The 24,411-nt window shown below is 47.4% G+C and overlaps 1 protein-coding gene and 1 pseudogene across 1 annotated transcript in view; one reads left to right on the forward strand and one right to left on the reverse strand.

Moving 5' to 3' along the window:
* LOC149369607 (platelet-derived growth factor receptor alpha-like) overlaps positions 1 to 24,411 on the forward strand; it is an 81,155-nt gene that overhangs the window by 35,214 nt on the left and 21,530 nt on the right. The window contains exons 6-9 of the mRNA XM_089559075.1: positions 1,412 to 1,720; positions 6,632 to 6,991; positions 14,461 to 14,567; positions 14,662 to 14,812. Of these exons, the coding sequence (XP_089415201.1) occupies positions 1,412 to 1,720; positions 6,632 to 6,991; positions 14,461 to 14,567; positions 14,662 to 14,812 (927 nt within the window). The remainder of the gene's footprint in view (positions 1 to 1,411; positions 1,721 to 6,631; positions 6,992 to 14,460; positions 14,568 to 14,661; positions 14,813 to 24,411) is intronic.
* On the reverse strand, positions 15,180 to 24,029 carry LOC149369608 (uncharacterized; annotated as a pseudogene).

Here is a 24,411-nt window from a genome sequence, read left to right on the forward strand (position 1 = left end):
CGTTTGCTGCTGCTACCTTCTGTATGGCATTTTCTGCACTCTGTCCTCTTTTTTTTTGTGCAGTTGGGAAGCTTTGGACATTCAGAATGCAGAGAGTGACAAGTTTTAGAATTGGCAGCTGCATAAAGAGACTAGGCGAGATCATGGAAGGGTAGGCCAAGACGCAGCTATCGAGAAATTTCGCATCCTTCTCTTTCGAGGTGGCAAAATACTGCGACGATCGAAAGCGCCTCTTTGTTTGGTTAGCCGGTTCCGATCCTTCCTACGATCCCAAAACGCCGGCTTGCCTAATTGTAAATGCCAAGTTGGCGCCGCAGTATTCGTCCTTCGTATTGTCCTCACCGGAAATACAATATTCAAGTTTGTCGACGCTGGTGCTGCTGTTATTTCAAGGAGAGGGAGCATAAATGATCGTGCTGTAAGATGGAGATCAGCAATTCTGAAAACTCTACTCCCAGTTTCGACATCCAGCGACAAATAGGTGGATAATACGCGGACGGCGGAAGACTTTTCTTTGAACGTAACCTCTTACAAGTCGCGCTACTATACATCACATCGGGCGGGCAGGCAGAGAAAGCCATGCGTCGGTACGCGGTTAGTATTCGCCACCTCGGCGGTACTTATCTGCCCATGTGGTGCGGTTGACGGCTTTAAGCCAATTGTTGCACCCATAGTTGCCGGTCTGCGAGTTTCATCACACGAAAAGCGCGAACTGGTCTGACATCTCGCAACTTTGCTTAGGAGTTTTTGCTTCCCCATGTTATAGTTTTCACTGGAGTCACTTCGTCAAAGTGCAGTCTTTCGCCTTACTCGATTCATCATTAAATTCGTACCTGAGCTCACTGGCGCCTGCAGTATAGTAAGCATATGGGCAAATGATGTGAACCAGCTGCACGCATCAGCCAGACGAAAGGATGTCATTAGAATTTAGCTCGTATCGGTGCTAGCTGCATCATCACTGTGCGCAAATATATATACCGCGCAAAAGATTCTGGAAATGTGAGCGTCCACGTGAATTCCAGGTGATTAATTGACACTTTCATTGACCAGAGTGAATACACTGAATCCCTCATGCAGTGTACTTCATTGTGAAATTATTCTTCATTAGCGCTTCAAAATGTTCTAAAGTAAACAACGCGTCATTTTATATCAGTACAGAGACACTAGAAAACGCGGCTTCATTTGTCCTACCCGTGTAAGAACCAGCAATGTCACGCTTGAGCGCGCACGTGGAGAATGATCGACGCTTATAACGCTTGTAACGCGATGATTTCACCTTCGGCGTGTGCAGAGTTTGCGGGGATACGGTGGCCGCAACTGGCAAAGGACAGGGTTAATGGAGAAGCACATGGGAGAGGCCTTTGCCCTGCTGTGGGCATAGTCAGGCTGATGATGATGATGATGTGTGCAGAGTCCGAGTTGGCTCACGTGAATCTGACGACGGGCCTGGACGCCTCGGAGGCGCAGGTGTTCCCTGAGGGCGCCAGCATCAAGTTAGGGGTGACCGTGGAGGCGCACCCGAGCTTCAACGAAACAAGCTTCTGGTGGGAGAAGGACGGCGTGCTGCTGAACGACGGCCGCGATCTGCGCCTCTTGTACAGCGAGCCCAGCGCCGTGCTCGAGAAGGACAACGCTCGCCTCGACGACAGTGGACAGTACACGCTGTACGCGCGCGTACACAACGCCACCTCCAAGATCACCATCAACGTCAGCATCTCCTGTGAGCAGCTTTCCTGATCATTTTAGAGCGCAGCTCTTTGGCGCCCGTTTCTGCGTTTCGCGGCATCGCCGTCGCCGTTGCTGCCGCCGTTGTCCGTTGTAACCGGCAGTGGACCCCTTAGTCGCGCTTTAAGCTGTCAAACCAATGGACCTGGAGCTTGGAAAGCAAAGGAAAGGCGCATAACTGCCCTCTTGGAACAGTGGACACCTCAATCGTGCTTTAGGCTATGTGACGGTAGACAGATGTGTGCTGAATGCGTTAGCATTGACCACGTTGTGCCTTTTTAAGGAAAGGAAGGATGCATAACTGGCTCCCTGGGTCAGTGGACGCCTGTATCGCGCTTACAAGTACGCCGGGTGATAAGAGAGAGATGTAGGCTGCAGGCACTGAGAACGTTGTGCCAGAAACGCGGCGCTGAATCCATATACCGTCGGCGTTCATTGTGTTCATTGGCGCTGGCGTTGACGATGTTTTACACTCCTATCATTTTAAAGGAAATGAAGTGGGCATTAATGGCTGCCTGGGTCAGTGGACGCGTGAATCGCGCTTTTAGGTACGTGCGGTGACGAGAGAGAGCCCTTACAAAAAAATTGCGCCTCTCCCGTAACCGAGAGTAGAGTAAGCATGAAATGTTTACGGGCCTAATACAGGCTCCATTGCTCGGCTTAAGCAGCTGTGACGGTGGCGGCATTGAAATCCAGGACGATGCAGAAGCGTACGCGGACACGACCAGACGCAGGCCTGGCAAGAATGTATATGCAGCGCGTTCGAATACTCCGCGAGCGTATATAAATCTGCCTGCCAGAGGGGGTAAGGGCATGAAGGCCCTGCGGCCGGTCTTTTACATGCGTGAGTGTAGGACCGCAGCGCCATCCTTGGGGAGCGCGCGAAAGCACACCCTAGAGCTCCCTTCTTTCTCTAAGCGGCCTTCTCTCAAAGCCCCTAACAGATCACGTATGACAACGAAGTGTATTGTGGCATGTATGTGCTTTTTGCACGCGTTATTAGAAATCGGAAATTATAATTCCGTGCATTATCAAATGCACAACTCGACTGATATCTTGATAAACATTGAGAAGACACTGGCAGCAGTTAATTTTTGTGACTCGTTTGGAGAGCAACCGGCGCTTGTATGCCGTCCCGTAGGAGGGCTTAGAGAGTCTCGTTGAATCTCGATAAATCTCGTACGGTGCCCGGATGTTCTCGTTTCAGAGCCCGGATGATGGCCCAGAGAGTGACCTAGGAGGCAGGTGAGCCACCCAGGTCACATGACCGTGTGGCGTGATCACACCCTCCCCACCGGATAGTGAGAAAACTGCCTATGGTGGCAGTAAAATTAATCATTGGTCGTTTGGGAAGAGCAACCTGGGCCGCATAAGGCCCACCACTGGGAGCACCTGCCATCGCAGGACAGTGGCGCATCGCTTAACCGCTGCACCAGTGCGCCAGTAATTGTATGAGGCCTGCGAGGGATCTATGAACGCAAAGTAGGCAGTGACGGCTCTCGGTCTCGGCGTGACGTCACCACATTGCCGACAACGGGGGCTAAAAGCATTTAATGCTTAAAAAGTTTGACAGTCTATAGAGTGTCTTTAGACTTCTGTCTATAAAGTCTATAGACAAATCCTAGAGAACAGTGTATACGCTATACAAATGCCATAGACAGTCTATAGAAAATCTACAGATTTACGGCCATACACTTTTAGTACACTTTTGTCTACAGACTATGAATAGAGAAAAAGCAATATTTATAGGAAGTCAACAGAGTCAATCAGAAGTCTATAGACTGTCTATAGACCATTTTTATAAAGGAGATGCGGGCTGCTAGCGTTAGCGCTGATAACGGTGAGCGAACTCTTGCGATCAACCATTAACTGCCACCTGCAGGCTGGTGGTGAAAACATTTTTAAGGCGGAAGAAGCCTTTAATGCCTCATCGTTGTAAGCAGGGGTTGTCGACAGAAATGTCACGCTTTTCAATTGGTCGAAACGGTCGTGACGTCATAGTGCGCAAATTTCAACCGGGGATAATTGTACTTTGGCTAGTAACCATGCAACCAATTAAAGGGATCGTATAGTGATGCTCCAAGTGGGAATGAGTTTGTTTAGCTAATTGCTAAATTACCCAATTAGCCTAATTAATCTTTCTAGTTAGGCGAGATAAATAAACAAAACCGAGTAGAATATTGGTCGAGTTCGGGAATCGAACCGCGGTCTCCGGTGTGCGAGACGAGCACGCAACCACTCCGCCATGCCAGCTTTTTTCTTTATTGCCTGGCTTTGACACAAAACAAACAATCAACAAAGGACACTAAACGCTATGTGCATATACACGGCGCTGTCGTGGTCAGCCAGCATGAATCTGGCATCGTCAGATTAAAATTCACGCAAACTGCACAGCGGCTACAGCTTCGAGAGCCACTCCGGAGGCTCCGCAGCGGCTCTCTGGATGGCTAGAAACCAGTCCATGCTTCCCCGAAAGTAAGTTCGGGCAGGTCCTGCATCTTCGTCACAATGGTAGCCTGCCATTCTGGAGCGCCATATACAGTGGAGGCCTATCAGCATGATTAAGTCAAACGGTACCCCATCCTCACTTTCTACAGATAAGTACCGGATGCCATCAGGTCAAGTGGTAATTCTTTCTTTAAGGTTTGCTGCAATACATCCCAAAAATAAACCGTTCCCAACATTGTAAAAAAAGTGGTCAGTTGTTTCCGGCTTTCTGCAAATTAAACAGAGAGAGATCCCCAGGGTAAAAAAAAATTCCTTTCCTTGCCAGCTCGATATTTTGGAGTGCACAAAGGCGCGTCTGGTGAATACGGTGTCTTCGTTCACTCCCATCTTCCTCCCTTCCCGTTACGGCGAGGTTCAGGTGTCCACCGAGATATGCGAGACAGATACATTTCCTTTCCTCAAAAACCAATTTACCGACGAGCAAGGCGTAGAACCGAACGGGCGATGGCGTTCTATGGACTCCCTGGCAGCGTTGCAAGACGCTGTCGCGTTCCACTCTTAGAGGCGACGCTTAGCATCTTAACCACACATCAGTGACATAAGCAGCAACACCGCGCTTAAGGCTTTCACCTCAGCGTACTTTAGGTTAACAAAGTGCCCCCCTGAAATTTTTCGCTGACATAGTGTTTGGGAGCCACAGAGTGGCCACGCTACATGGTCGGCGTCCCTAGTCCGGGACACCGCATGACAATGCCCCGTCTCTAGCCCGTTTCACCAGAGCCCTTTGGGACTCAAGCGAGGAGCAGTTGAGGAGGGCAGTCTCCCATGCCTCTCTGGAAGGGGTAGGGGAAGGGGGGAGGTGGGGATTTTGAGTACATGCCCACACCATGTGGAAGATATCACAGGTCTCCCCACAGTGTGGGCATCGCCCATCCGTGTTAGGATCGTAATGTTTTATTATTGCAGGACAGAGTAGAGTCCCTGTCTGACGGCGCCTTAAAGTTCGCTCCTCCGTCTTACTCAGCCCCCTTGCAGGGGCCGGGAAAGGGCGGTGGTTGTCGCTATAATGCGTTATTTCCCTGAACCGCAGCAACGGCAGGTTAGTCTCCGAACCAGAAGAGCTGGGATGAGGAGCCCGGTGAATAAGCGCTCGGGCAGCCGCGTAAGCGTCCTCATTACCTCGTAAGCCGTGGTGGCCAACAACCCAAATTATTCTTTTCGGTGTTGGATCAGAGTGCCAGGGTGGGTGGGGATTTTAATGTGCATATAAAGACAAACAAGAATTTCTTATCACTGATGCGGGAGAACATCCCCTTCCTCTCAATTGCAACACCTCCCACGGCTGTGACAACCTCGCGAAATGCCAGCATAGACCTCTTCTTTAAGAAACAGGCATTAGGTGCAGCAAGTCGAGCATATATCCATCTATTTCTCCGATCACAACGCTTCCTTCATGACAATCAAGAACTGTTAGGGGAGTGTTTCTTGAAGGAAAATGTATGAAAAATAAGTCTGGAATTCTGCATACATGTGGTGCTCTAATTTTTGATGAGCTGCTCTCCAATTTCGCATTAAAAAGTAACGTAACCGTCAGCAATATTTGTTGCGGAAGCAACACTACGATTGATGTGAGCGATTTCGCGGAGCGTCGGAGGGCCCCAACTGCGCATGAGCGAGGAGCGAGTGACGTCAGAGCAAGGCGGAGCCGCCGCCGACTCCTCCGCTGCGCGGCCAACTCAGAGGTGCCGTCGCCGCAGCGTCAGCAGTGCATTCTCCAGGAGGAGTGACGTCACACGCCGCACAGCTGCGACGCTGGGGCCACCGCCGGCTCCTCCGCTACGCGGGTGACTCGGAGGTGCCGCCGGCGCTGCAATGGCCGCGCCGTTGCTTCCGCAATTCTACTCGGGATGACCATTGGTCAAACCACAGCCATTTTTTTTTATTTCTCCTGTAGAGACAATACGACGCAGCGAGAGACAGAGACTAAGCTTCAGGCAGTTGAATGATCTCTGTTATGCTTTAGTGGTGTCGCACGACGGCGCCGTTTCATCGATGCCACAACAGCAGCGTGCAAAGAACGCATATACAAGCCTTTGGCTCTGTCTTCTGAGCGAAGCTAATACTTTGAACACTGTCTGGAAGCATGAAAAGCTTATTCTTAAAGAGAAGCTCATGTGTGTATTCAACCTGCACTATTTCGCTACAGAAGGCATTTATTTGCACTCTTTCGACACTTCCGATTGGGTGTAGTGTGCATGACAGTGGTTCGGATGTAATCCTGTTGACAGAAACGTGAGGTCGCCTAACTTCAAAACATCAAGGACGAGGGCTTCGATTATTTCACGGGATTCAGTTCTGGCCGGTCAGAACAGCTTTCCACCGAATGCTTCCGTTTCCCAGAATTCGTTCCATGCGTTTCTTCACTTCCGATCCCCCCCTCCCCCCCCTCCACACACAGCCAAGCCCGTGGTGACGGTGGTGAACGACACGGAGCTGTTCGCGTACGGTGCCAACTTCACGCTGGTGTGCACGGTGAAAGGCAGCGAGCCCCTGCGGGCCTGGTGGGAGTGGCGCAAGTGTGCCGAGCCCCGCACCTGCGACGAGCACAGCCCCAGCGGCGTCTTCAAGCTCCTGTCAGCGGACAGCCACCACAAGAACGGCCCCGCTGACGGCACTCCGCTGGTGCGCAGCGCCGAGGGAATGCGGCACCGTAACCTGACGCTGCGACTGCGCGCCCAGCAGTCGGGACTCTACCGATGCGTGGGAAGCAACTCGCTGGGAACGGACAGCAGCGTCGCTAGGTTCTCCGTCATCACCGGTGAGAGTGTGTTTCGTGTTGCTGGTTTTGAGACACCTCTGGCAAACTGTGTACCGTGACCGGAGTACCGCCATTGCGCATGCGCAGATCGCCCTGAGGGCGCCAGATTCACGGCAGTGCACGCGCGCCTGCCGCATGGGGGCCAATCAGCGCGTGCACACTGGCAGGGGCGGGTTCACGGCATTCCAGTAACGGCAACGGTAGCATGGAACACGGGAAGCTAACGATGTCTATTCTTCGTGCGCCCATACCGTAGCGCAATGAACGTTACAGACGAACCGACATTCGTGTGTAGTTGCGATTGAGGGAAATCAGAAAGCAACGGTGAATTGGCGCTTCGCAAATGTTTCTTCTTGAAGTTGACTCATGTCTGAACGAAAAAATTCGTGTACTGCAGGAATTCTGCGTTGTATCTTTGCGAAATGCTGCAAAAAAGGTTACATCCGGTGTGTCCTGCAAACAGAGTGTCCCCGAAAAAAATAAGGAATTCAAAACGTTAGCAGTTGTAGCATACTTGAAACTACTCGTGTTTTTAAATCCATGAGAGACTGGGACGTTCATTATTGCGTGTTGGAACGTATGCAATACTGAACCACATATTTTCAAGAAGTGCAGGTCATCGCAGAGAGGAACTGTTCCGCGTTCTTCGCATTAGAGCAGTATCCCAAGTAACCACCGATATCCTTCGGACGGCCTACGGAGGTCCGTTTCGGATGTTCCGGACGTCCGCTGAACATCCGCAAACAGCCGGTGGACGTTCGTCAGCTGTCCGATAGGAGGCCAAATACGTTTCTCCCGCCAACGGACGTCCAGTTGAGTACGTGCGTTGGCGGATCTTCCTCGAATATTGTCATATATGGTGCATCCCTGCTTTTTTTACTCCTTGCGATGCAATAAAACGGAAAACAATTTGATGCATAGCGGGCATATTTCATTGCGGTTGATCATACAGCAGCAGAGCAATGGGTTATATTCGTAGAATTTTTTAAATATGACTCTTCAAATGTGACAAGCTTGGGATACACATCTATAACCTTCCCGCCCTCAGGACTTCTGAAAAAAAAGCGAGAAACATCAGTAATGTGAAAAAAAAAATGACAAAAGGCAATAGCCTACGTAAAAACATTGGAACCAAATAACAGAACTGTTTAGTGCTGCAAGTATGACAATGCACTTTAACAAACACCTCTATGAATATAAGGCAATGGCGGCTCTCAATTTTCCGCAGCATATTTCACAATACTCGGTAGGGGTGTTGGCGGATAGGGCGTTCGGTGGGGTCAACTATAATGCGATGCTTTGCTACTGACGTCTGCCTCACCTTGGACGTGACGGCAACTCGTCAATATGTTCACGAAGGAAGACTATTCCAATATTCCATCGGCACCAGAATATGACTATGACTACATGAGCCCAATAGACGTTACTGTTGATGGCGTTGCGACATTGATTAACAATCTGAAATTAAGTACTTCATGTGGTATTGACGGGATTAATTCGAAAATTTTGAAACATACCGTGGCTCATTCCAGCGTCATACTCACTCATATATTTCGGCAATCACTTTCAACAGGCGAGATGCCATAGGAGTGGAAAATTGGAAAAGTTATTCCAATTTTCAAATCCGGTGACCGAAGTGACCTTGCTAACTATCGCCCAATATCTCTGACATGTATATCTTGCAAACTTCTTGAACACATCATTGCATCTAACACGGCATTACATTTAGAAGGCAACGGTTTCTTCTTTTCAAAACAAATTGGGTTCAGAAAAGGGTTATCATGTGAAACACAACTACTCGAATTTACGAATGAGCTGCTTCACGGTATGGAAGAAAATCTCCAAATCGACTGTATATTCTTAGACTATGCTAAAGCCTTTGACCGCGTTCCACACTGTCGTTTAATAGCGAAAATCTCATCCTTGCGTCTCGATTCATTAACAATTTCTTGGATAAGAAACTTTTTATCATTTCGTAAACAATTCACTTCTGTTGATAACCATTCATCCACTTTAATTGATGTAACATCAGGCGTACCGCAAGGTAGTGTAATAGGCCCGCTACTTTTTCTAATTTGCATCAATGACCTCCCATTAGGCATTACCTCAACACTCAGAATGTTTGCAGACGATTGCGTTATTTATCGCAAAATCCGCTCCTTTAATGACCACATCGCCCTTCAAGAAGATCTACATCGCATTAATAACTGGTGCGCATCATGGCAAATGTCCCTTAACACTGATAAATGGCAGGTAATGATACTTAGTCGTAAACGGTCTAATTATCTTTTCACTTACTCGCTTAACAACAGTCCAGTCACTCTTGCGTCATCATACAAGTACCTTGGCGTCCACTTTTTATCTAATCTCTCATGGAAAACCCACATAGAAAAAATTACTGCCAAAGCTAGCCGTACATTAGGCTATTTAAAACGTAACCTCACAGGTGCGCCTTTTTCCACACGCCAGCTGGCATATCAGACATTCGTCCGCCCTCAACTTGAACACGCATCTTCCATTTGGTCACCCTACCAACAGTACTTAATAAATTCCCTAGAGCGTGTACAAAATCGTGCCGCTCGCTTCATTTCTCGCAACTATTGCCGACATTCCAGTATAACTAACATTAAGGCTTCGTTATCCCTTCCATCCTTAGAATCTCGCAGAACAATAGCTCTTATCTGCCTCTTCCATAAAATTGTTTACAGCCATCATTTCTTCACTCTACCCCTTTCAAAACCGGCCCGCACATCTCACCGATTGCATAATCACCTCAGTTTTAAACGCCTTTCGGGAAGGACCACTGCATTCAACTCATCAGCCCTGCCCCGTGCAATCATTTATTGGAATAGTCTTCCTGACAACATTGTTCACATCACAGATTATGTTATTTTCAAAGAAAAAATAAGTAACATTTTGTTCTGAAGTGTGCTTTTTCCTGAAGTGTGCTCTGTAGCGTGTTTTTCAAATTAGTTTTTCAATTTAGTTCTATCTTCTGGTTGGTTGTTTGTTACGTGTATAACGATGTTAAAATATCCATGTTCTACCTGCTTTTTCCCACCCCAGTTATGTAACCCCCCTCACATAATACTCCAGTCGGAGCCCGTGAGGTATTTGAATGAATGAATGAATGAATGAATAAATAAATAAATAAATAAATAAATAAATAAATAAATAAATACATAAATAAATAAATAAATAAATAAATAAATAAATAAATAAATAAATAAATAAATAAATAAATAAATAAATAAATAAATAAAAGCAGTCATGGTAAGAGTCAAGAATTGCTTGAAGGCGGCGTTTCCGGTCAAAATGCAAAGCAGGATTCACGTCAGTTCGAACTGTATGGCCAGTGCTCTCGAGAGGGTTCTTGTTTAGCAACGATAGGGCGCAGTGGGCTGAGGGCTCGCCTACTTCATCAAAGTAAGCGATGGCTGTCCCTTGCGGTAAATGGCGGTATTCGGCGCTAAAGTTCGTTAAAAGCAGTTCAGTTCGCTTATTACTCAAGGAAAAGACCCCACGAGCGACGCAGACTTGTAGGCTCAACAATAAATTCACATTCATTTCCGCGAGGCCTTGAAGGGCGGGAGGGTTGTCGCAGTGCACTGTAACAAACATGCTGGTGTGTGGAGGTAGTGTGACATGATCATCGCATACCCGGAAAACTGGCCTGCCTGCTGTGTAGTCGTCGGAAACTGCGCGCTGGGTCGAAAAGTCACCATGAGGTCACGGAGGTCGATGATTGCGCCGTTTTCTCGAAGAAAATCAAGACCGAGGATCAGGTCCTTGGAGCACTCCGCCAGCACAGCAAAGCAACAAGAGAAAGTTACGTGGCGAATCTCGACTCGGGCAGAGCACACTCCTAGCGGCGTCAGTAAATGCCCTCCGGCTGTCCTTATCGGCGCGCATGCCAAGGAGTCAGGACTTTGCGTAGGATTGTAGCAAGTGCACGACTCATAACGCAAAAATCAGCGCCGGTATCTACAAGGGCAGTCGTATGGTGGTTGTCAACGACGATCGGTATCTCAGCGGAAAGAAGCTCACCGTCGACGAAGTGCGCCGTATCACGGATCGTCGGACTGACGGGTCGTTTAGTGCGTCGAATTGCGGCGTCGAAGGTAAGCTTCTGTGATCGTCGGGAGGTCGTCGGACTCGTTGGTCGTTCGGTGCGTCGATTGGGGGCGTCGGAGGAAAACTGCGGCGATCGTCGGAAAGTGGTCGGACTGCTGGTCGGTGGGGGGGGGGTCGGAGGTCGGAATGTTTGATCGAATCGGCGAATGGAGGATGTTGGTCGCAGTGCTCATCGGCGGCGGCTCTACCTCCGAGAGTCGCCGTCCTCAGTTTTCCCGGCGCGGACTTGGGCACTGCCTGAAGGAAGTACGCCGGTTGGGGAAAAACTGTCGCGGCGATGGCGACTTGGACTAGCGCCGCGGTGGGGACGCAGGCGGGACGTTGGCTCTGAGGTACTGGTCGATGTCCCGAGGTCGTTCACCATAGCGCGGCCGAGGGGCATCTGGTGAGAATCCGCGCAAGCCCATCTGACGGTATGGACAATGGCGCAGTACGTGTCCGGCTTCGCCGCAGTGGAAGCACAGAGGTAGATTGTTCGGCGTACGCCACACGTGTGCTTTGCGAACGGGCGGTCGAATGTCGGGCGCATCAGCCGGAGCTGGATGTCGGGGTGCAGGACGGACGAGAGGAGCGCGCCTGTAGGTTGCCGGCGGTGCTGGCGCAGGGGTACGCAACACGTCGCTGTAGGACACGACGTGCGGCGCAGGCGGCTGGGGGGATGGCATTGATGGCACTGCTTGCCGGAGCTCTTCACGTATAACATCCGAGATGCCTCCAGCACGCGGGTTTTGCTCGAGAAAGGGCATCTTTTGCAGTTCTTCACGTACGATGCTTCGAACAAGATCGCAAAGGGCGCCACTCTCGTTGCCGTTCATCGGCAAGTGGAAGTCCACCGCAGTGATGATCGCAGAACGATCAAATTGTACGAATCGCTGTTGTACGGCACGCTCCATACTTGTCGCCTCCTTCTTAAAATCAGCCACAGTACATGGAGGGTCACGTACAAGGCCGACAAAGATCTGTTCTTTAACGCCACGCATAAGATGGCGCACCTTCTTTGCCTCCGACATGGACGGATCCGCGCGGTTGAAAAGCCGAGTCATTTCTTCTACAAACATGGCGACGCTCTCATTGGGCCGCTGCGCTCGGGACTGTAGAGCCAGTTCAGCCATCTCTTTTCTTGCGTCGTTGCCGAATGTGCTGAGCAGCTTTTGTCGGCAATCTTGCCAGGTGGTGATGGTAGTCTCGTGGTTTTCAACCACATCTTGGCGGCGTCTTCAAGTGAAAAATAAATGTTCCGCAACTTTCGCTCCTCGTCCCACGCATTAAACGCAGCGACCCGGTCGTAGTTGGTCAACCAGTCCTCAACATCCTCAAATTTGTCGCCATGGAACGGCGTGGGCATACGCGGAGCATGGAAGAACAGCGGCACTCGCTGGAAGGTGAATGGGCTGGCTTGGCTGTGTGTCGTCATGGTTCGCGGTAAGGAAAGAAGGGGACCACACTCGGTGGCTAAGCCTCTCAAGCGGCGGCTGGCCTTGTGCACAGGTATGTCCACGGTGTGTAGCGGGGCTTCGGAGGCACCCAGAAGCTCTTCGGAAATGGGATGTACCCAGCACCTCCACCAAAATGTCACAGAAGCAGGTAGGCAGGTTTATATTTGCCACAACGTCCCAGCACCAGCGGAAACGGCCCGGCCGGCTAACCGACTCGCGAGCGAGCTCTCGGGCGAAGAGCGTGTGCCAGCCTCCTGAGCGTGACTACTAGGCGGCGCCAGTAATGGGTTGCGGCAATATGTATAATTCATTTATTCTCATGGTTTTATCTTTTATAATTATCAATTCACGTCCTTAAGGCTCTAACCTGCGTAGCACTTTACGCGACTGTGCACAGAAAGCCGCAAAGCTCCCGCTGCGAACGATTACAAGGTACACGTGCTCCCTATGTGCTGCCTTTCGCGCGTTGGCACTCTTTATATAGGAACAGTGAACCTAGCGATGCCTTAAAAATTAACAAGATGCGAAAATACGCCGTCCCACAACTCAGCAGAGGAGTGGAAATTAGCCGCGCGAGTTGAGGGCTCCCGCAGCTGTGTGATGTAGGCTCCCGAAAGCGTGAGAACAGCACACACTTGGGGAAGCCATGGCCTCGCGCTTACTGCTCCCACTCTCCGGCGAACGAATGTTATATGATCATGCTGCACTGTACTATGTATACATACCTTCGTAGGCAACCACACTAAGCCTTCTTTAAACCAAGGTCGGTGCAGTACTGCAATCCAGCGTTCCAGAAGAGCTTCAGGCGCTTCCCGCACCTTTCCAATTGCTTAAATTGCATACCGCTTTCGTCCATAGACCGAATAAAGACACGCATTATAATAACAGAGCTATAAAGCAGAACAACACTACGCAACAAATTAACAGCGGCGCTACGGGACGGTAATGATGGATTGAATTGGACTGACCGCGAGCTGAGAGCTGACGTCTATGATGATGTCGAGAGTGGAATACGCGAGAGTTTTGAATTCACGAATGGTTTAAACTGCAAGTTCAGGGAACAAAGCGGTCGACATGCCGCAAAATTCCACTAATATATAGACGTTTTCTAAATATAAAACTAGTAATTGAGTTGCTGCAAAATTGCGCAACACCTGCTTCTCTCCTTAAATGAATTAAGCTCGTTGGCGGTTCTTGAACTGCAGGTAGGAGTGAAATCGCACCAATTTACAAACACCGCGTCAAACCCTCCAACTGATGCAAATAATTTCGTGAAAGCAGATTTGCGGAATAAATATTTCGCGGTTAAAACAGCAAATTGCATAGTATACACAGTATACATACAATTAGGAAAGTATACATACAATTTTTGCGAAAAAAACATTCACACACATGGCCGGCGAAAATACTTGGCCTTACATCCTCGTCTCTTTGCATGCCGATATACAAAAGTGGACCCTGTCCATACCTTCGACGGACGTACGGATGAGAATATATGAAGCCGAATTGCGTTCGTATGTCCGACGAACGTCCGATCTCAACGCAAGACGTTAGGATCTATCTCGGACGTACGACGTATATCTGTGGTTGCTTGGGACTGAAAAAGTTGAAAATGTGTGATAGAGTGTTTCTTTGACTCAACATTGCCTTGCCGTCATATATGTGAGCTCTGCGTCCCTGTGTTATTACGACGGTGTAGCTGACAGACAGCGTAGTCTTTACAGAGCATTACCACATATTAATGCACTTTAAACAGAAAGGAGTATAAAGGGTGTAAGCTGTCCTCTAGCGCACTCCCTCTTATCAAAAGAAGTGCGCTAGGGGACATACTACGCCCTTTTACTCCCATATGGGCATATGCGCGTGTGGAGCGTAATGGTACGTGTATGCTTGTTGCAGGACTACGGGTGCTTGACATCGCTCTGATAAGCGTTGGGGTCACGGTACTCGGCACTGGCATCCTCGTCACCTTGTTCGTCTTCTGCAAGAAATACCGAGCTGTTATGGTGAGCAGGAACAGTGGTGTATACACTGGACGAGTGCGCAACGAATGGCGGATGAGTACTCACAGTTGCGCCCAACTTTTTTCGGATCGCGCAGAAAGAAAAGAAGGAGGCGGAGTCAGTGAACAACACCCTCCTCTGCAACGGTCAGGTGGACATGTTCAACCCGGACCTGCCGCTGTGTGAGCAAGTGGAGTTGCTGCCGTACGACAAGCGCTGGGAATTTCCCAGGGATCGGCTCAAGTTGGGTACGCGCAGCACAAATACGATACGCTGAGGCGAACACACATCGTCGCTGGTTTCGCGCGCGCGGCATCTGAAAAGCTGAGGGTAGTGGGAAAGAAACCCAGTCAAAAAGCACTACAGGATTACAACAAAAATTTGTTGTGTTGTCTGTCTCTGTTCTGTCATGTTTTTGGCATGTCGTATGTATTGTTGTCTGTCGTGTCGTCCTGTAGTCTGTCTTGTTGTACTGTTGTGTATTTTGTTGTACATCTTGTGCCTTTGTGCTGCATCACATTATTGTTCTTGAAGCAATTTTGCTGCATACACATGGGTAGCTTCAGAGCAGTCAGCTCAATGCACGCCTCCCAAAGCAATGCAGTGCCAAAAACACTACTTACAGCAAAAGCTTGCTTTATTGAGTGAATGTAATCACTGGCAATTTGCAAAATTCCCAGCCTGCTCACGGCCGCTGGCACATATCGCACGCAACTTGGTGGCTTGCTCAACTTCCGCGCAACTCTTGGTCACTTGGAACTGAAAAAAAAAGAAAAATCAGTGAGATAACAAATTTGATATGGATTGCATTCTTTCAATGACTAAGAAAGAGCATTTTTCAGCTCGGGGCTTTTAGCAGCCCTTGTCTTGTGTGGTTCTCTTGTGTATGCGTCCTCTTTGGCTGGTAAAAAATACTTCCATAAGTCTCCAATTTACCTGTGTCCTCCACAAACTGCAGGAACCCTGTCCGCTACCAGTCAAATTTCACTACTCCACCTGCCTTGGACTCCCACTGCCCTTCTCAAACTTTGGAATGCTGTTGTCCTAGCAGATCACCAGCTGTTGTTTGCATTGTTTTCGCTTTAGTACTACACCCTCGAGGGCGAAACTGCTCGATTCTGCACTTTCAAGAGATTTGTGTGACATGCAAGTGGCTTGTAACATGACGAATAGGTGTAAATATTGCCTAGTGAATTTGTGATGCCACAACAACAGCTGCAGCCAGCTATCATGTCGTGGAGCCGCACAATGGTCTCCATTTTCAAAGTGGTGAAGTGTTCAGCATTTGTTTCAAGCATTAGTGCCAAGGGAAGACTTTTTATGTCGCAAGAAAAGGTTGGTTTTGGTTGGTTTTATGGGGTTTAACGTCCCAAAGCGACTAAGGCTATGTGAGTACTAAGACTAAGTGAAGGGCTCCGGAAATTTCGACCACCTGGGGTTCTTTAACGTGCACTGACATCGCAGAGTACACGGGCCTCTAGAATTTCTCCTCCAAAGAAATTCCAGCCGCCGCGGCCGGGATCGAACCCGCGTCTTTTGGGTCAGCAGCCGAGCACCATAGCCACTGAGCCACCGCGGCGGCTCAAGAAAAGGAAGTAATTACAAGCACACTGAACTTTGCAAGAATGCCCCATGGACATTACGAAACCCTTCCACCCTTGCTTTATCTTTGCCAGCTAACAAAATCCAGAAACCTACAAATACTTTGGTTGATAAGGACAAGCTGCCATGCACTCATTCGAGCATAGCAGATTTTTGCTAGGCCAAGCTTAAGTACATCAGTATCACAATATATCAGGTAAAAGTATTTGCAGTGAAGATTTGCAGAGTATTCCAGTAAATCAGTGCCTTCTACAGAAGGTAAACAGATGCAAGCTTATGAGCTTGTACATAAGCTTGGCCAATCTATGCCCATAACAGAGAAGTTTGCCTTGAAAAGATATTTACCACTGTAGGTTACTGCACTTCTGCGCCAGGTAGCAGATTACAATAGGAGTCTGCATAGATAGGGAAATAAGCAATGCCAGAGTAGTTGAATAAAGAACTTACTAGCCAGGCCATAGCTCTAAGAGCTTCAAATATTTGTGCACAATACTATATGGCAGATAAAATTAGCAAAGTAATAGAGAGACAGAAAGTTCTTCAATGAAATGAAAAATATTTTTCTGGCATTTAAAAGCACTCACCTGCTACTCAGCATGGGCAAGGACATAAGCGGGAAAGACTAAAGGAAATAGGCACAAAAAATTGTTAAGGTTTAGAAAATAATTACAACTTAACACATTTTCAGAACAAATGTAGCCATTAATTTTCCCTGGTTGTATGGAGTTTAACATCACAAAGCAGCGCAGGCTATGCGGGAGGCCTTACTGAAGGACTCTGGATAATTCACCCTTAGGTTCTTTAAGTGTGCTGCCATCGCACATTACCTAGGCCTCTAGCATATCGGCTCTATCGTAATGTGACCATCATTGCTAGAATCGAACCTGCGTCGACGGGGTCAGCAGCAGCGCACCATAACCACTCAGCCACCGCGACTTCTCCCATTTGGTGTGGCATGCATCAAAGTGGTGACTAACGGGGTAGACAAAGTTCACTTCAGAGAGAGTCCGCATTGATGTGAAGGTTTTATAGTTTTCTCTAGTCTATCAATACCATCTAATTAGTAAAAAAATCATTAAGAGTATATGCTGCTTATGACAGGCTAAGGGACCTAAAAGAAAGCAATATGTCCATAAATTAGGCAAGAACAGCCTGCTGTCAGCGACCACTCCTCTACCCAAAAGAACAGAGAGCTTTTAAAAAAGCACGCCCTGTCCATGTCCATTCATGATTTGAGCTGCGATTTTAATTCGAATTTTTTACCAACCCATGCAACTCTCTCTCGCAATCTCTTAGCACTAACCCTACGATTTTTCTTTCAGTGGTCCACTGCACTGTTCGCAATTTTAAGCCTTTTATAGTTACAACACTGCCTGACAGCTTTGCAAAGGCAAAAAAGTTTAAAATTTTTAAGGCGGAAGCCTTTAATGCCTCATCGTTGTAAGCAGGAGTTGTAGACAGAAATGTCACGCTTTTCAATTGGTTGAAATGGTCGTGACGTCACAGTGCGCGAATTTCAAACGGGGCCAATTGTACTTAGGCTAATAACCATGCAACCATTTAAAGGGATGTTATATTGATGCTCCAAGTAAGTGGCACTGAGTTTAGTTAACTAGATAATTAACCGCATTAGCCTAATTAACCTTTCTAGTGAGAGAAGGTCAATAAATAAAACCGAGTAAAAAATTGGTCGTGTTGGGGAATCGAACCAGACTTTCCGCAGTACGGTACGAGCACGCTAACCACTCCGCCATGCCAGCTTTTTTTTTCTTCAACATGCTATTTATTACAGTGATGTAATGTTCTATGTACATGAACTATATACAAGCCATTATGAAAACAGTGGTAAACAATACATATTCAAAAGACCATGCACTAGAAAAGGGGCAATGCAGAGCACATCACTAATAGTGAGTGCCACTCCGGTTCGTACTCAGTCTGGGCATACACGTCTCTTAGATTCGAATCCATTCGACTGAAGTGATCCTTTGTAGACACAACAGGTTCACAGTGTCTGTCCATCATGCGGGTTTTCCAGAGGCTGTGCAGTCCAATCAGAAAGAACATGTCCACGGGTTCATCAACAATGGCAGCGCAATTAGATAGCGAACAGAATGTGGAGTCAGACGAATTCTTTTTTTAAATGTGCGTTGCAGGATATCCCAGAATAGTACTGCATCTTTGCAACTGATGAAACAATGCTCAATTGTTTCTGGTTCATCACAAAGGCGGCAATTAACGGTAGACACAATAATGCCCTTTTTATCTAACCATGTTCTAACGGGCAACGTACCGGTGTGTAACTTAAAGAAAAAGGTCCTTGTACACGGCGAGACTGGCATCTTACGTACTCTTTTGAGTACGTCATGCCCCGGTAAACCAAAATATAGAGAGCGGTACATGGGCGGAGAGAAGAGCATACTAATCAAATCCTCATACAACTTTTTCCTCGACACTAAAAAAAGGAACTCAGGAGAAAAACGAACAAGTAGGAAACGGACAGCCAAATACACTTCTTGCATTATGCCCCACAAACACGGACGGTCACAAACATTGGAAGACACAATGAGGGTGGGTAAAACATGAACTAAATTTGTTTGCAGGAATGAACGTACTATTGGGTGTGTAGTGTCACGGAAAAACATGAAACGTGACTCTATCTGTCGGACATACAGGTGAACTAGACCAAGGCCGCCAGCGCTTACAGGCCGAAAAAGGTTATCACGCCTCATGGATTCAAAAGACGAATCCCACACAAAAGTAGCGAAAACCCTGTGAAAACGCTGGATAGGAAGTCTTGCGAAATGAATAATTTGCAGTACATAATATATTTTAGTGGCGAGAAACAGATTACAGGCGGTCGCCCTGCCAAAAATTGAGAGGCCATGGGGGACAAACGTTTGAGCATAGCGCTGAAGAGTTGACACGCGGTCTTTCCAATAATGTGCGCTATGCTTATAGGCACTCAAAGGGACGCCAAGGTACTTTGGTGGCCTGCATGTCCATGTTATACCAGCGTATTCAGCAGGTGTCGAACCCCAGCTACCAAACCAAAGACCGCAACTCTTAGAGCGATTAATCCGACTTCCTGACACCGAACCAAAGTCCTCCGTTAAACGAATAACCTCATCTATGCTTGGCTTATCAGTACAAAAAAACGCAAGGTCATCTGCATAAGCCAATACCTTCAGTTCGTGGCCCATTATTCGGAAACCATTGACAGCTCTACTGTTTATAACACTTATGCAAAGTGGCTCCAAGTATAATGCGAACAGGAGCGGAGACAGTGGACACCCTTGTTTCACCGAAGACTGAATTGGGACTGGTTACGAGAGACAGCCATGCCAGCTCGATCGTTTGAAATGAACAAAGGCGCGTCTAGTGAATATGGTGTCTTCGTTCCCTCCCATCTTCCTCCCTTCCCGTTACGGTTCAGGTGTCCACCGAGATATGCGAGACAGATAATTTCCTTTCCTCTAAAACCAAACTACCGACGAGCAAGGCGTAATGTCGAACGGGCGATGGTGTTCTGTGGACTCCCTGACAGCGTTGCAAGACGCTGTCGCGTTGCACTCTTACAGGCGAAGCTTAACATCTTAACCACATGTCAGTAACACAAGCAGCAACACTGCGCTTAAGGCTTTCGCCTCACCGCACTTTAGGTCAACAAGGTGCCCCATTGATTTTTTTTTCTTTTTGAGCATACTGCAAGGTGCTGTTCGTAACTTCTGCATGCCAGCCTAACGTATAACACCCCATCCTTATTCTCCCAATAGCTTCTCTCAAATGCTCTATATCTGTGCATGACCTGGGTCAGATGTACTCCGTTACCACTGCCAGTACCTAACTGCCCGTCGTAAAATATTCTTCCTTTTTCATATTGTTGAATGCTCTTCACTTGTACACTAAATATTTATGTCATCAATCATGAACCACAATTCCCCACCGCCTATATATACTACGGCAATCAATAACACGAAATCAAATGTAGTAAGCTTCATTAGTTTGTGTTTCCGAAATCTAACCACTGCCATGCAGAGGGTCACCTCATCTAGCATCATCACATCCCGTTCACTGTAGGTGCGTTCTGCAAAGTAACCAACAGTTGATTTCAGGCCACTGCTGCCAGAACTGCCCTTGTGACTGGATTCATACGCTAGGATATAAGAATTTGCTGTCTGCAATCATCATCACAAACATACTCACTAAGCCTTCTCGTCCTGGAAAGAGACTGGCAACGACTACACTTTAAGGATGTCATGTTTATCCCTCATCAGTGTAAACTCGTGGACACATGCAGTGCAGCACATTATTCTCTCTGCTCGACATTCGGATAAAACAGAGAGAGGCTACTCAGTTTGTTGTCTCATCGGTGACAAGTTTTCGCTCGCCAGCTATCTGCCGAGGCCTGGCTGGGTAACTACCCGAAGTCTCGTCGGTGTCAGTCGTTAGAAAGCCTTTCACTCCACTGAACACTTGGCACTCATTAGTGCTGCTTTAGTCAGTCTAGACTCACCACGGAGGGTTTCCAAGTGTGGCAGACTGGTGCAATGCCAACAGGTTCTGCCAACTATCCCAACAGTCTCCATCTACATCCTCAGCAAGCACTGAGAGTTGACAGGTTATTTCGATGGTGTGCCAACCCAGAAGGGTTGAGCTGCTCCTAGGTGAATATTTAAAATGATATGTTCCACTCAGCACCAGTGATTGAAACTTGCTAGGAAGTGTCTGCTTATGGGCAGTAAAGAAACTAAATTTTTAGTGTTTAAATTTTGTGCCTCTACCCCCTTAAACAACCGCAAGACCACAGCTGGTTAGGGTGAAAAAAGATGCACAGAGAAGAGATAAACAATATCACACCAAAAACTGGATGGATTCCAAAAGAAGGTGAATGCATCAATGGGTGGCAGTCAGATGGCTAAACGAGATTAGGACACCTGTGGAAAAAGGGTGATAGAAGCTGGCAATGGACAGGGTTAACTGCAGATCAACTGGGGAAGCATTTTCCTGCACTGATTTTGACGGCAGGTCCACACCACAAACACAATCAACTCGAGGAGCGGAGTGCACATCGTGCGACTGAATGTCAGTGGCCAGTGAAAATGGCACCAGCACCATGGACTGCATATGTGGAAAAGCAGACACATTTTTTCTCAACTTTGAGTGGCAGTGTACTGCACTTTTAAAGACCAAAGCTCTCAAGTACGGCAACACTGGCACTCTTTAATCTACTGGCATCGTGAGGGTTCAAGTCCATGTTTGTTTTGTATCCAATCGGTTAAATGCGAGCTATGTTTATCTAAAGGGGGCTGGGCACCTAACATCGCCGTTATTTCCATGCAGCCGTTAAAACAATAGCGCATAAATTTTATAACACGCTTAACGACTATGGGAGCAGCATACTTTTACCCCTCTACTATTTGTTGCTCCTGTATAAGTTCGACGTTGACAAAAGACCTGTAACAAGAGAGTAATTACTCATTGACATCCACCCGAGCACAGCCAAACTGCTACAAAGGAAAGCTATACAGCTTTCTCAGAAACTTCGTAGTTAAAGAAAAATTCGTCCTGGTCTGGGGTTCGAACCCAGGACTACCGCTTCACCGCAGCAGTCGCTCTACTGACTGATCTAACCTGGACAGCAAGCTTATGGTAGGGCGAGAGCGAAGTGATCAATAACTCGAAGTGGCAACTGTGTTGGTCCAACGTTTTAAGACCCCATAAAACATTGGCAAACACAGTTCCCACTTCATGTTACATTACTGAGTGAGATTTTGATCTATGCACCTGAAATACCAGTAAAGCATCACGGTAGAACACATTGTTTTTAAAGAGATAAACGAATATTTTGGCCATTTTAGAGGGCACATGTGCATAAGAGGCAGCAGGTGTGCAGTAGTCACTGAACCTGAAGCAGTCTCAACTCCATTATGTTAACAGCAGTAGTGTCAAAAAGCTACGTGAGTGACTATATTTCGTACAGATAATGTAATCCATGTAATTACATTCATGTAATTCATTATCAGGTTCATGTAGTTATAAAGCGAGGTACTGCTGTTAAGTGCATGTAGAGTTCTGCATGCATTACTAAACCCGGCTGTGAGCCTATGTATAAAATATTTTTCTAAATAGGCAGGTAAGGTATGTATCACTGAAAAACTATAGCAACCACAAACAGCTGAGGAGAGAAGACAAAGCCAAAAGCAGGAAGCACGCATGGCCCAGCAAATGCTGGCAGCTGGCAACTGCAAATAAACATGTCCAGAGCAACTGTTGCCAGTGGCCGTAACTATGTCATGAATGACAAGAGAAGAAATTGTCTACTGCTTCAGAAACTAAAACAACGTATTAGTACAGGAACACAAAAAGCAATGAGATGGCCTATTACAAAAGAAATGAACCGATTGTATGTGATGCACCCATATACATTCTTTAAGTACATTTACATGTCTGTCATAACCATACTGAAAAATGAGCTGGCTGGAATACCACTGTATTTTTATGCATGATGAAAAGAGCATAACCATTGGAATATAGCATCCACAAGATTCAGTTAATTACTGCTAGGGTGCCTTGCACCAGCATCAAGGGTATTCTTAAATTGAACGTAGCGACCAGTCGACCAGTCTGTCTTGCATAAATGAGAAAAGAGAATGGAAAAGGCATGCATTAATTAGCAAGAAGCCCGATATCTCACGACAAAGCTTAGCATGATACGAAAATTAGTAGTGTATTTAACAAATCTGCACACAAATAAAAACTGCCAAAAATTTGTATAGTGGCAATGCAAGTAGGGGCAAAGGAAAAAAAATACCGGAGAACACTGGTGAGCGCGGTGCAGGGAGATCTGCGGGTAGGGTCCCGTGCCTGGGAATTGTTCCGAGCGCGGAGAATCGCCGGCAGCACAGCTGGTGGCAGTCAACCAAGAATAAATAAGAGAAAATGAAAATCAGTAACAAACCATCACCAATGGCGAACAACTTGAAAGCGGGCCGCACAAGCGAGGCATGTAACAAAAAGCTTGAAATCCCAAATAAGCGCACAGTTGCAGCCCCACAGTTCTGAGTGTTCTGAAGGAGAGAAAGCATCGACATCTACAGCTCAGGGGAGACGCAAGAACGATCTAACTTTGACATAATACTGTCTCAAATTCTGTTCCAATGGGGAAGCACGGATAAAAAGTTTACAGATGACTAGGCCAGGAATATGCACCAGCCTTTCACACGCGATCATTGTCCCCCCCCCCCCCCCCCAAAAAAAAAAAAAATTGTATGACTAATATTAAGGCATAACCACTAATCCGATGAGTACCAACATCGAGCAAACTCGTCCGTTGTCTGTTCGGAGCTGGCATAGTGCGAGTGCTCCGTCGGGAGGCACTGCCGCTCATCGTCATCTTCTAAATAGCACAAATCCGTCCGATGGGTACCAGCCGCGAGCGAAATCGACCGTTGTCAGTTCCCGTGACTATTCGCAGCTGGCCTAGGGAGAGCGCTCTGTACCGCGGCACTGCTCGCTCATCGTCATCTCCTACGTAGTACAAATCCATGCTATTAGATTGTAGTTAACATTGTAGTTTTTTGCAGCGCTAGCAAGCGACCGCTTAACTCTGTTGTGATATCTGATGACATTTTTATTTACCACGGCACCTGAGCACTAAACGCAGAAAAATACTGTGGAGCAACACTTGTCACGCAGGCTCGGCGCCTGTTTTTTTTTTTTCCTGGTAACGCATTATAGCTGAGGCAACCGCACGCAGACTGCCTCCACTGCCGTCCCTATATAGGCGCATACAAATAACGCATGTGAATAGAGATCAGTAGTAGAGAAGCGTAGACGGGACTCACCGCTCATGCAACTCATCCAGGCTTAGTAAAACCGCGCATTCTTCTTCGTTGCCTTTGCAGATGACAAGATGTCGCACCGCTGCCTTTCTTCATGGCTTTACCCGTTCAAACTCACCGACGTTGACGACGCGTAATACTCGTCGTTGGCTTCCAAAACACACTTCTGTTCTTCATACATGTCCGCTGCACGAGCATTCAAACAATGCCATGAAAAGCCAAATAGTATAATACAGGACGCGACACTCGCACAGTCATGGCGCCGACGGCTGCGGTTTTGCAATTGGTTTTGCGTCGTTGAAAAACTGCAACCTAAAAATGAGCTTTTTTATTATTATAATCATCATCATCATCATCATCATTTATTGAACCCTTAAAGATCCCGTCTGGGACATTACATA

This window comes from Amblyomma mixtum, chromosome 1, assembly GCF_055824585.1.
Source record: "Amblyomma mixtum isolate Tamu chromosome 1, ASM5582458v1, whole genome shotgun sequence".
NCBI classification, from domain to species: Eukaryota; Metazoa; Arthropoda; class Arachnida; order Ixodida; family Ixodidae; genus Amblyomma; species Amblyomma mixtum.